Below are 13,275 nucleotides of genomic sequence, written 5' to 3'. Positions count from 1 at the left end.
TGGTGAGTTTTTTGAGTTGCAAGGAAAACTTAAACGGATACCCTTATCTAGCTTCATACATGTTTTTGGAAACCACTCGAAAATGATTGGTCTAAATTAAATACAAATGAATCTTTAGTTGAAAAATCTGATAAAGGTGGTGCAAATGGGTGGTTGGTTCCTATGGATTTATTCCTAATGCGACTAGTGTAGGTGTTGAAGTATGGACACTTAAAAGATGGTTTGAATATGACTTTGTAATTAAATTTGAATAAAAGATTGATTCTCAAATTGTTATCAACTGTATGAATAATTTTGACATAAATATTTATTTTCCTGGAACTCTTATAGTTGATTGCAGGTTACTTGGACCAGTTCAACTTCAGCATATTTAGAGGGAGGGGAATTGCATTGCTCACATGTTGGCTAGATTAGGAAGTAATGTTTGGAGTGGTGAATTTAGTAAAAATTGTAACAACAATGATATTTTGTGTTTTTGCTCTTCCCTACCGGACTATATCATTCCCATTTTACATGATATGTTATTATTCTTCCCACAAAGAATCCAAAAACTGTGGTGTCTATCACCAAAAATTCGCCACGTCATAAGCCACCATTCCCTTGGAAAACACATACCCCAACGTGCGGAAATGGAGCACCGTCATCAGGCGTAGCGTGACCGTGGGATCAAAATAATTGAAGTCAAAGACAGATCAAAGGCGCCCACAGCCTAAGCCTAAAAGCAAGCGAAACATCTGATCCAGTCTCTTCCTTCCGTCCAAATACGCTTATTTATTGACGCGTTTTCCATCTCCAAACCCTCTTCTCTTCCTTTCCTCCTCCCACCCTTTTTTTTTCTTTATATATTAAAACGTTTTTTTGTTCATTCGCCCTTTCGCTGTTTTATTTGGTTTTTGTTTAATAGCTTAACTGACTCTCTGAAATATCGCGGATCTTTGGTTTTCTACACGCATTTTCGCTTTTAACTATAGCCTGATTTTACTCGGAAGATGAGGCTGGAGGAAGAGTTCTCTCATTGCGACAACTACGACGAAGAGGAGGAACCCAAAACGATGTCGCAATGTTCCATCGGAGCTTTACAACAACAACAGCAGCAAAAGTTTGTCGTTGTCGGTTATGCCCTTACCTCTAAGAAAATCAAGAGCTTTTTACAACCAAAGTTCGAAGGTTTAGCCAGGTGAATCTTGGGTCTTTTTTTTGGGGGGGGGGTTCGGTTGATCGTTTTGGAATCTAATGTTTGTGATCCCAAAATTGAGAATATCGTCCCATTTGACGTCGTTGTCGGTTTGGTTGTGCGGAATGAAATAATTTATGTGAACGACATTACATCAAACACTTGAACTCCAATAAGCCAAAGTTTTTTGATATTTTTATTTTTTGTGACCCTCGTTTATTTTGGTGATTATAATTTGTCATTTCCTCAATTTATTTCGAATTAATACATGGAGATATTTATCATTACTTACTACATGGATCTGTGGCAAGTTTCTTTTCTTTTCAGTACCTGGACCATGATTTGCTTCTAATATTAAAATATGAGTTCTTTTTCCGTTTTGCTTTTTTAAATTTGTTCAAGTTGTGTACCCTGATAAGAGAAAAAGCTTGTCTTTTGAGGTTAGCATAAAGGGTCTGTTGCTGTTGCTGTTTTGTTCCTTTCTTTCATGTAGTAACAGAGTAAAATGTTGAAAATGGTGCAGGAATAAGGGGATATTATTTGTTGCAATTGATCAAAATAGACCTCTCTCAGACCAGGGTCCTTTTGATATTGTATTGCACAAGGTTAGTAGATGTTTCTCTGTATATGTTTAACTGTCTTTCATTTACGTGTTCTTAAATTTTATTACGAAGCGATGCATACTCAACATGACCCATTTTTGTATCTGATGCAGTTGACAGGAAAAGAATGGCGCCAGATTCTTGAGGTTGGTCCAAATTCTAGAACCTATCATTTTTGTTTACTTTTTAAGTGATGGATGTTGTGGAATGATTTGAATGTGAATCCACTTCTGTTTGATATATTATGTTGTGGTTTTGATGTGTTGTACATGTGAGGAACCGAATAACCCAGAGACTGGTGTCAGAAAATTGTTGTTTAAATCTCATTAGTGGCTGACATAATTTGCAGACTTCTTGCTCTTTCCTTCCTCATGAAACCTGACTTGATAATTGAGGTCGAGGCCTTAAGATTCCAGCAAGTGAGGATGTTTCTACTTCCATGGCCATCTAGCTGATTTTTCAGGTTTTCCTTAGCATTACCTGTGAAACAAACTTTTTCTTTGTTTTGAATGGCTTCTTTTGTCCTGTGTATAACTATGACCCCTTTCTGTCCTGATTCAAACCTAGTAAGTGTAGGGTCGTGTGTACCTCTATGTTTGTTATATCATGCTTGAGGAAGTGGCTGGCATAAGGATTCACTTATTTGCAAAAATTCAGAAACGATGACAGCAAAAACTTATGACTTCAGCAAGATGAAAATTCTTACATTCAAATTTCCTAGTAGTTGTTCTTTGGAACTTGGATATTTCTTTTCTTTTCCTTTTTTTTTTTTAAATTTTAAGATTAATACAAGTGTTAAAGGTGAACAATTCTTGAATTTTATAGTTATAGATTTATACAGGCAACAGCTGCTTAAGTCATACTCCTTGGAATCTATTGCTAGAATATACGTCCATTACTCATGGGATACCAAGTTCTAATTTTTTTTTCCTCCTAATCTGTTTTAATCCAGTTCTTTAGCAATGTTGGCAGCATACGCACTAGTAAAAGTTCTAGCGCTTTGCTAACTCATTCATGTTAAATAAGTTCTATGATGCAATATATTTTAATTGTCTGCAAAAAATTTATACATTGAGATTGTTTTGAATGGCCTCTTTAAGTTTTATGTCATTTAATCTTAAAAGGTTTCCCTATTTTGTGGTGGTCTGTTGATTTGGTTATTTAATGGGGATCCTTCCTGGCCTGTGACTCTGATTTCCTAAATATCTTGCCCCTGTATGAGCTGTTTTCAAGTCTCAATGGTTCTGTTTCTGCATGAATTTATGTTGCAATATGAGGATGGTTGGTTTTTCATTACAGTGCCCAATGAAAAAAAATTAGAAATATGCCTTGTGATATTGTGATTTTGTATAAATGCCTGAGTGGATGATATACATTAAAAAATATTCCGTCTTTTTTCAGAAGCTTTTCTTCTGAATAGAATGAATGGAATTCTTAAGGTAGAAATTATAAATGGAGAAAATAAGAAAGAAGATTGTAAAGCCTTTTCTTACTGGGCAAAGGATTATGAAGTGTTTGATTTTGGACAATAATGGGCATTTCATTCATTAAAAGTTAATTTTGAAAAGGTTGCTCACTCTAGGGTTATTTGTTTGCTACTTACACATTTGTGTTGAGACCAATCTATCTTACATTCTTTACCATATATCTACAGGATTATAGACAAACACATCCAGAAGTCACAGTTCTAGATCCTCCTGATGCCATACAACATTTACACAATCGCCAATCGATGCTACAATGTGTTGCAGACATGAATTTATCTACCTCCTATGGTAATTTGTGCCGTCCTATTTGTTGACATTAGAACCAAAGCCTTTTCCTCCTCTTTCCCGCAGCTTTTTGACTTTCGATGAAAGGTTATCAAATGAACTCTCATGCTGATGGAAGTTGATATTAATATTTTGCCATGCAGGAAGAGTTGGTGTTCCCAGGCAATTAGTCATTAAAAAGGATGCATCTTCTATTGCTGATGCTGTAGATAAAGCTGGGTTGATACTACCCCTTGGTATGCACATTTTGACCTGTGTTAGTACACGTAATAGCATCCTATAGGGGTATTTAAGTTGATAGACAGTCTTCTGTACTGTATAGGTTTAAGAATCTGTTTCCTGCTGTCTGTATGTTACCTGTAAGGTAAGCCAAAAAACGTATAAAAATGCTTTTCCCAATCTTGTGATTTATTTTTAGGGTTCATCTCATTTACTTATTCTGCTTTTAGTTTCCACTTCAATTCTTTCTAATCAAACTTAAACTTTTTTTCATCTGTTGCAGTTGCAAAACCATTGGTTGCTGATGGAAGTGCAAAGTCACATGAATTGTCACTTGCTTATGATCAGTACTCCCTCCAGAAACTAGAACCTCCACTTGTTCTTCAGGAGTTTGTTAACCATGGTATGCAACTGCAATTTTTCTAGAGACTTCATAAAGTGTTTCCAGCTTTGCTGAGCAATGCCTAACTGCTGTGCCGCTTTTTTTTCTAATATCTGTAGGAGGTGTTCTCTTTAAGGTTTATATTGTTGGAGAAGCCATTAAAGTCGTCAGGCGTTTCTCATTACCTGATGTAACTAAAAGAGAACTCTCTAAAGTTACGGGTGTTTTTCGGTTTCCACGGGTTTCCTGTGCTGCAGCTTCTGCAGATGATGCAGATTTGGACCCTAGTGTGGCTGGTATGTTTCCCCATTCAAGATTACCCTCTTCTTGTTTGCTGTTTTTGTGATTTTGCTTGTTGCCCTTCTTTAACATGAATGTTTGATCAACGTAGTTGTATTTGGAATTTGTTTGAATAAGGTTTCATGGTTGAACCAGAAAAGGTGGAACCTTATTTGATTGTGGCTTTTCAGTTAATTTCATGCAACATGTGGGTTTTGTAGGCCCTAAACGTTTTCTTTTATGCTATTGCAGAACTTCCCCCTCGCCCTTTACTTGAAAGACTGGCCAAAGAGCTTAGGTGGCGACTGGTAGCTTTCAAAATTTTGACCATTATTTCCTTCCGTACATATTATACCAATCTCTGGAATAATTTTGATATATTTATATGAAGTTTTTGTTGCATGTAGGGTCTTCGGCTATTTAACCTAGACATTATCCGGGAGCATGGAACTAGAGATCGTTTTTATGTGATTGACATAAATTACTTTCCTGGCAAGTGCCATTTTTAGACCTGGTTTAAAAGCCCCTTGCTATTATCATTGTTCTTTGTTTGAATCACCTTGCAGGCAGCTGACTTGGAATTGTTGGTGAAAATATTGCAGGGTATGGGAAAATGCCGGGGTATGAACATATATTTACAGACTTCCTCTTGAGCCTTGTGCAGAGTCGATACAAGAAAAGATCTAGCTAGAAACTTAATGGAAGCCTAGGACACTCCAAAGCATCAGATGGTGTTGTTAATAATCATATGCAAGATATGATGTGTTCGCTGTTGTTCCATTACCCCTTTGTATAGCATCGAGCTGGTGGAGGGTGCATATCAAAGCACAAAAGAAGTCAAGCCTCCAAGTTAAGTAGTTTATATGGAGCTGGTAGAGGATTGTCCTCCCTACTACTACATAGGTGTTAAATGATGTAAACAGCTCTTTGGAAATCAGATTTGTGGTGGCTCAATTCTTTTCTTCTACTTTGTATTTACCCTTTTGCTGTTGCATGTAAACATGTTGATGGGTGGAGCTCTTTCTGCAACCAGCCAATAACATCATCTGATGTTTCATCTTTTTATTAAATACACATTGTTTTGTTCTTTCCAATCTCTTTGTTTTTTATGACAGTAGAGTAGTCTGAAGTAGAACTTATATGTGCTTCATTTTTTATTCCCAATTCCCAAAACACTAAAGATATTAAATCAAAACTGATAACCCAAATTTTCAATCAAATTTCACAGATGGATGAATCTCAACTACTATCAAGACAAAGGGTATCCTCTTGGCAATGTCTTACTGTTAGCATTATCCTTATTGAAGAATAGAAAGAAGATAAGCTTGGAAACGTTGGTATAATTTTTTGGGTAAACTATAAAAATTGTTACTTTTGTTTGTCTCAAGTTACATTTTAGTCACTTATGTTTGAAATGTTACGTTTTAGTCACTTATGTTATTATTTTGTTATGAAGTGATCACTATTCCGTTAAGTTTCGTTATCTCCCTAACGGTAATCTTACGTGACAGTCCAATTAGATTTTAATTAAATAAATTTAATTAATTAAAAATTTTAAACTCTAAATTTTAGTTAAAAAACCGTTTATTTTCCCCTTTATTTTAGTTTTCTTTTTCAGTTAACTAAGAAAGTTATTATCATCAAAATTTTTTATTTACTTATAAAAACAAAAGAGGATTTAATAGAGGGTCCAGGTATATTTTTTTCACTGACAAATTTATGTTCTAAGACTTAAAATCAAGTGGTTGTCGACAAATTTATGTAATAAGATGAATTGCAAAAACTGCAGCATGTGAAAAAATGATGTTCCAGTTAACATCTTAGAATGAAAAGCCAAAACAGTTTGTTTTAATGGCTGAACCAGCTTTTGTTTAACTTGGAGCTTTTTCTATTTTTATTTGACATGCGATTGTTTATTCAAAGAAAACTCAAAATTCCTATGTTTTGTTAATTTCCTACTTGATTTGGTCAGGTAAAAAAAGACAGAAATGGCAAACCAACTTGGAGTTCTTAATGCATTGGATGCAGCAAAGACACAATGGTACCATTTCACAGCAATTGTGATTGCTGGAATGGGTTTCTTCACAGACGCTTATGACCTTTTTAGCATCTCTCTTATCACAAAATTGCTCGGTCGTATTTACTATTTCGATGCACTTTCTAAAAAGCCTGAACTTTGCCTCCTCGTATTGCAACTGCTGTTAATGGTGTGGCCTTTTGCGGAACTTTTGCTGGACAACTTTTCTTTGGTTGGCTCGGTGATAAATTAGGCCGAAAACGAGTTTATGAACTCACCTTGATGCTTATAGTGATCTGTTCCATTGCCTCTGGACTTTCCTTTGGAAAGTCTCCAGATGGTGTAATGGCAACCCTTTGCTTCTTCAGGTTTTGGCTTGGTTTTCACATGCTGCAGTCATTGCAGTTCATCTTATTACATAAATTTGTCGAAAACCGCTTGATTTTAAGTCATAGGTCGGTGAAGAAGACATACTTGAACCCTCAATTGAATCCTTTTTTATTTTTGTAGGTGAATAAAAAATTCAAATGATAATAGCTTTATTATTAGTCAATTGAAAAAGAAAAATAAAAAAAAGGGAGAGATGAACTGTTTTTTAATTAAGATTTAGGGTTTAAAATTTTTAATTAATTAAATTTATTTAATTAAAAATCTATTCTCATCCCATTAAGAAATCCAAGTTGGCACTTAAAATTTAGCTGGACTGTCACATAGGATTACCATTAGGGAGATAACGAAACTTAACGGAAGAGTAATCACTTCGTAACAAAATAATAACATAAGTGACTAAAACGTAACATTTCAAACATAAATGACTAAAATATAACCCGAAGCAAACAAAAGTGACTATTTTTGTAGTTTACCCTAATTTTTTAGAAAACCTGAAATTAAATTAAAGGCAAATTCACCTCGAAATCTAAGACAGGTTTAAATGCATAGATGTTCATCAGAGTACATTTTTCAGTTTAATTAAATCATATTTCAAAAAAACTGGAGAAGCAAATACGGTACAACCAACATAACGATGAACAGTGAAAAAAAAAACTACCCAGTTGAAGCAGGAGCCTGTAGAGCAGAGCCAGCGAGACCAACCTCAGCAACATCGGCGCCATCATTTTCTCCGACGCTTGAAACTAAGGCCCAATCAGGAGGCAGCGGAGGCAAAGGAGCGTAAACGGTGGGTTTCCTCCTTATGTTCCATGGCTGCGTCTTGCGTGGCCTGGTCTTCATATGATGCTTCGTTGCCTTCTTCTGCGGCCTCGACGAACATTCTATCGACAACCCACCGGTGGAAGCTGTCGAAGATGGAATATTACGCACCTTAATTGAAGGTAGAGAGATGGAATTGGGAACAAAGGTGATTTTGGGAGCTGAAGCAATGGAAACTAGCGGCATTCCCATGGTTTTCTTCTTCGGTTAGTTCACTTTCTTTTGCCTTCGGTTCTGTAGGTTTTAGGCACACAAAAAAAGAGTGAAACGAAATGGGCGTCTCCGAACCTTTGCTTTTGGATTACGTACGTTATCCTTTTACGCACAGTATGTATGACATCACAATTCACATCGACTAAATCTCAATTTGCTTTGGGCTTCAATGTTAGCATTCGGCCTTTGGGTCAACCCAACCCATTCAGGCTAGCACCTTCACGTCACGAGTGTTTCACAGACCCACGTGCCAACAGTCACAGACTAGCATGCAAAATTCTTCCACCCTTCATGTCCGTGACTGTGAGTGCAAAATAGATTCTGATCCATCTTAACGACTGCACCCCCCCCCCTTCAATATTCCACATCAGATACCGTAGTCAGCTTCTTCCTTTGCAACTCAAATCATGTTTTAGTCTAAATCTCAGCCATTTTCCTCGCTGATCCCCAACCTACCTCCTACCTCCCAATTCTCTCAAATGTTTAGCTTATTACACGATTTCCCATGCAACATGCATTCCTGTCTTCATTGCTAGCTATATATGCAAGACTGGTTTTTCTTAAAAAGGAAGGGCGAGTGCTAAAACCAGTAATAAAAAGCCATGGATCCTTGCCCTTTCGTACGACTTACCGTCGGCAATCTAGCGTTGAAAATTCCGGTGGCGTCTAAACCAGCGCGGTCCGTCGTTCATCCTTCTTTGTCGCCGTGTTTTTGTAAGATTAAGCTTAAGAATTTCCCTTTACAAACCGCCGTTGTTCCCTACTTTCCACGGGAGAATCAGTTTCCCGACAACCAGCAACAAACCCTCGCCGCAACTTTCCACCTCAGCAAAGCTGATATCGACAAACTTGCTCAGAAATCGATCTTTTCCGCCAAGCCTTGTCTCAAGATCGCTGCCTACACCGGCCGGAGAGGCAGTACCTGCGGTGTTAACTCAGGGTGTCTGTTAGGAAAAGTTTCGGTACCGTTGGATCTGGCGGGAACCGAATCCAAGGCTTGTGTTTTCCACAATGGCTGGATTTCAGTCGGGAAAGAAACTAAAAAAAAAATTCCTCTGCTCGGTTTCACTTGAATGTGAAAGCGGAACCCGACCCGAGATTTGTTTTCCAGTTCGACGGCGAACCGGAATGTAGCCCTCAAGTGTTTCAGATCCGAGGAAATATCCGGCAACCCGTTTTCACTTGCAAATTCAGTTTCAGAAACACCGGTGACCGGAATCAAGGATCCAGGTTAGTTATAATTAGTCATTTAATTCTCAGTATTTTCTATGAAGTTATTCAATTTGAATGCAAAACAGTAGGATAAAGCAACATTAAAGTTTGCAGGATTATGTCCTTCAATTCTTTTTCATTTTTTTAGTTACTTTTTACTGTTTAGTTAGTTGTGCAGTGTTTGTTCTTTGCTTGTGAAGTTAACTTTTCAGTTACAATCGGACAGTTCGTTACGGTCAGAGCCAAGTAGCTCTCGGAGATGGCTAAGCTCGTTTGGAAGTGAAAGGGAAAGGCTAGGAAAAGAACGTAAAGGTTGGTCCATAACGGTTCACGACTTATCCGGCTCACCTGTAGCCGCGGCTTCGATGGTTACTCCTTTCGTGGCTTCACCGGGATCGGGCCGAGTCAGTCGTTCTAATCCCGGCTCATGGCTTATTCTCCGTCCAGGAGGTGGTACCTGGAAACCCTGGGGCCGTCTCGAGGCTTGGCGAGAACGCGGCTCTTCTGACGGACTCGGTTACCGTTTTGAACTCATTCCTGATATGAGCGCGGCAGCCATTGTCCTGGCCGAGTCGACGCTGAGTTCAAGTAAAGGAGGGAAGTTTGTGATTGACTTAGGTGGCCGAAGCGGTTCCAACGGACGGGTGACGCCGAGGAGTGCGACGTCGCCGGCTTGTAGTCCGAGGAGTAGCGGTGATTTCAGGTACGGGCTATGGCCGTTTGCCATGCATCAAGGATTCGTAATGTCGGCTGGCGTGGAAGGAGAAGGCAAGTGTAGTAAACCTCGCGTGGAGGTGAGTGTGCAGCACGTGAACTGCACGGAAGATGCAGCTGCTTACGTGGCATTAGCCGCTACCGTTGATCTGAGCATTGATGCTTGCAGGCTCTTCTCTCAACGTCTAAGGAAAGAGCTCTGTAATCATCACCAGGAATTACTTGGTTGATTCAAGATTTTTCCCTCCCTTTTTTTTTTCAAAAAGAAAAAGTGTTTTTTTGTTTCCGCGAGAGGTATTTTTAGTTACCTTTTTACGGTTTTACCACTAACAAACAAATCCAAAACTCTGTAAGATAGAAAGAAAAAGGAAAGCAAGGGGGTGATTTCCATTTACCAGTTACCACGCTCTGTTTTTTTTTTTTAACCGTGTGGGTTTGGCTTTTGTGAGATATGATTGTCGTGAAGCTGACTTGATGTGCTGTAACTAAATATGAAAATGTTATTTTATGTAGTGAAAATTGTCATCAAATGCTTATGAAAAGGAAAGGAAAGTAGAGGAGGGTTGGTTGTTGAGGAATGGAGAGAAGTCCTTGCACGTTACTATTGCTTGGTGGGTACTGAAGAATTGTTTTATGAATGATAGCTGTAATCCGCTTTCATTAGGAGCCAGCAATAAAGAAAAGAAGTTATAAAAATGAAGCGTGCAGAGTGGGGGTAGGAATGAGAGTATTGGAGTATACTTTACAAACTCAACTCCAGTCTCTTTTAATTAATGAAGGGAAGAAAAAGATTAGGTTGGATTAGATTAGCTGACAAAATTTCAATATATGCAGCAAAGGAACGGTATTTTAATATACAAGGAAAGTGGGTGTAAAGGGAAAGTTGTAGGGCCTGGATTTGGTGGTGGCTTATACCCATTGCCCTTCACTTTAAAACAGGGAAGCCATGTGTCCGTCAGAGAGGCACGTGACCATGATTTACAGTTGTAAAACCAAACAAGCAAAAGCTTCAATTATATAAATAACTAGTCGTACTAATAAAATGACGCTGGATTGGCAGATTTTGCTCCACTGGAGTCGACAGACACTACATAATTAGGAGTCACGCTCACGTCTCCGTGCCTTGCTTCGCTTTTCCAAATCTCTGCTTCGCTCCTCTTTTTTTCATTGTTTTATAATTTTTAAATATATTTTAATTTTAATCTTTTTATTTTTCAAATTCCGATCCAATTATTTATATCATTGATATTACATTTGGAAAAAAAGTAATTTAATTTAAATTAAAAAAATAAATATCTATCAAATTTTAAATCTACAAATAGCTTAAATACTTTAAATAAATATATTTTAATCTGAATAAGCTTTTAACCATGCATTATTTCTGTTGAAAATTGCAAGTCAATTAGAGCCACAAAATTAACGGTCAATCGCTCGGGCAATAAAACTTTGGGACAGAACTAAATTTACATTGGATGCTCCATCTGATGTCGTTTGATTTGATGTTGTTTGATTTGACTTGATAGTTTCTTGGATACTAACTAGCATTGGATAAACTTCCCGGATTTCTACGCTATGTTTTTTAAAATAGTTCAATTATTATTTAAGCTTTGAATTTGATAATTTTTTTCAATTAAGTTTTAAACTTGATAATTATTTCAATATTGGGATTTGAATTTGATAATTTTTCTCACATTAGATTTTAAATCTTTTTTTGGTCTAAGTTATACCTTGAACTTAGCAACTATTCTCATTTTAGGGCCTAAACATAGCAATATTCTCACATTGAGGCTTGAACTTTAAGGCTTTCAAGGGCTAACTTTGATAAAAATCGTTCAAGTCCCAATGTGGAAACATTTGCCAAGTTTAGGGCCTAACTTAGGGTGGTTTTGGATGGGCGGTGTAGTACGGTGCGGTGCGTTTAGCTTACATTTTGTCCCATGCTACAATATCACATATAATCTTACCGCCATTGCTGTTTTTACACTAACCGCAGGTAAACGCGTCGCCCCTCCAAACCCACCCTTAGACCAAAAAAAAGTTCAGGTCCTAATGTAAGAATAATTGCCAAATTCAAGGTCTAACTTGGACCAAAAAACAAGTTTAAGTCCTAATGAAAGAAAAATTGTCAAGTTCAAGCACCAAATATATGATATAACCCTTTTTGCTGTTAGGTTCGACACAACCTTAGCTACAATTAAAGGTTTATTATTAAAAAATAATATTATATTATATAAATTATTGAACATCATGTGAATTGTGTTTTATATCAATTGATATTGTTATATTACAACAATCGTGATGACATAGTTTCGAAGAGAGATTGAGTAGATATAAGCATTGTATCAAAAAAATTATTAAACATTATATAATATAATGTGTAACATAAATTACAATATATATTATTTACTTACACTTTTTTACACTCTACTTAATAGTTTTATAAAAACCATTACACTATTTATTATTATTATACCCTTCTGTTGCTCGGACACGTGTCTGTATCAAATACATTGTTAACCTCTGCATTGACTGCATATAAAGTAACGCCTAGACCACTTGTTCTTCCTAGAGGGAATCACCCACCTGCTCTTAAGTATGAACACTCTCCTAGTGTGAACATGCTCCTAATGTAATAAGTAGTCCATTTAGGCACAATGGCATCATATTGATAAAGTCCCATGATATACCCCATGAATTTCCTTTACGCATTTAGCAAGATTGAATGTTTATTCGGCCACCTCACATCAATGGACAAGAGGACCTTCCCTATAAATATCATGAGGAACGATGAAGAATGGATCAATTTTTTAGCACCCTAAAATTACTCTGAGCAATTGTCTTCTTGACCAGCCTATCCTCTTGTCCTTATTCCGACCCTTGGCCTCTTTAGGTGAACTGACCTCCGTTGCACCACCTTTATTTCCTCTAATGTATTGTGCAACATGAATTACAACATATATAATTTAATTACACAATTTCTTACTACCTACATAATATATAAATTAATTTACCCTACTGCACTATTTATTACATATGTTGTATTGTATTTTGTAATAAAATTAACAATGTATATTACTCGATTACATGGTTTCTTACAACCTTCATAATATTTTCTATAATAACAAAAAAATTGTTCTTACACAAAAGTATCACATTACACTATTTATTACATATCTTGTAATGTATTGTGTAATACAAATTACAACATATATTATTTGAATACATAATTTCTCACAATCTATATAATATTTTATGTACTAACACAAAACTCGTATTTTATGTTAGTAAAAAAATTTACCTGACGATAATTATCATAGTTATTGCAATGTATTACATAACACAAATTGCAATATATAAATAAAATTAAATTAGAATATTAACAAGAAAGAAATTAACTACTCAAGTTGAGAAGCTATGTAAGAGTATGGCTATTGAAAGCAAGTTTGTGTATGAAATAGTTTTTCCTCATTCTCAATACTATT

General features: G+C 36.6%; 2 protein-coding genes and 1 pseudogene across 4 annotated transcripts; 2 read left to right on the top strand and 1 right to left on the bottom strand.

Annotated features, from left to right (window-relative positions):
* Nucleotides 1-794: 794 nt before the first annotated feature.
* LOC107905183 (inositol-tetrakisphosphate 1-kinase 3) lies at nt 795-5,522 on the top strand. Of its 3 annotated transcripts, XM_016831768.2 has the most exons (11): nt 1,114-1,177; nt 1,698-1,779; nt 1,890-1,922; nt 2,126-2,239; nt 3,431-3,551; nt 3,692-3,784; nt 4,051-4,170; nt 4,269-4,445; nt 4,681-4,736; nt 4,836-4,920; nt 5,031-5,522. In XM_016831768.2, exons 5-11 carry the CDS (start codon nt 3,509-3,511, stop codon nt 5,117-5,119), a joined length of 663 nt encoding a protein of 220 aa, XP_016687257.1. In that variant the 5' UTR covers nt 1,114-1,177; nt 1,698-1,779; nt 1,890-1,922; nt 2,126-2,239; nt 3,431-3,508; the 3' UTR covers nt 5,120-5,522. The 3 variants fall into 3 exon arrangements, with proteins under 3 accessions (XP_016687256.1, XP_016687257.1, XP_016687258.1); XM_016831767.2 differs by lacking the exon at nt 2,126-2,239 and having other exon boundaries at nt 795-1,177; XM_016831769.2 differs by lacking the exons at nt 1,114-1,177; nt 2,126-2,239 and adding an exon at nt 1,215-1,614.
* Nucleotides 5,523-7,348: 1,826 nt separating this feature from the next.
* On the bottom strand, nt 7,349-8,225 carry LOC107905182 (50S ribosomal protein 6, chloroplastic). Its single transcript, XM_016831766.2, has one exon. The coding sequence runs from the start codon at nt 7,844-7,846 to the stop codon at nt 7,490-7,492; it is 357 nt and encodes a 118-aa protein (XP_016687255.1). The 5' UTR covers nt 7,847-8,225; the 3' UTR covers nt 7,349-7,489.
* LOC107905181 (uncharacterized) lies at nt 8,115-10,187 on the top strand (annotated as a pseudogene).
* Nucleotides 10,188-13,275: the final 3,088 nt, after the last annotated feature.

The sequence above is a fragment of the Gossypium hirsutum genome, chromosome D05 (assembly GCF_007990345.1).
Source record: "Gossypium hirsutum isolate 1008001.06 chromosome D05, Gossypium_hirsutum_v2.1, whole genome shotgun sequence".
Lineage (NCBI taxonomy): Eukaryota > Viridiplantae > Streptophyta > Magnoliopsida > Malvales > Malvaceae > Gossypium > Gossypium hirsutum.
Note: the sequence above shows the minus strand (reverse complement) of the source record. Positions and strands in the feature narration are given on the sequence as shown.

Coding starts and splice junctions, on each gene's coding strand:
- LOC107905183 (XM_016831767.2), top strand. CDS start 990: ATGAGGCTGGAGGAAGAGTTCTCTCATTGCGACAACTACGACGAAGAG. Junction 1,178..1,697: donor AAGTTCGAAGGTTTAGCCAG/GTGAATCTTGGG, acceptor AAAATGGTGCAG/GAATAAGGGGATATTATTTG. Junction 3,785..4,050: donor TGGGTTGATACTACCCCTTG/GTATGCACATTT, acceptor CATCTGTTGCAG/TTGCAAAACCATTGGTTGCT.
- LOC107905182 (XM_016831766.2), bottom strand. CDS start 7,846: ATGGGAATGCCGCTAGTTTCCATTGCTTCAGCTCCCAAAATCACCTTT.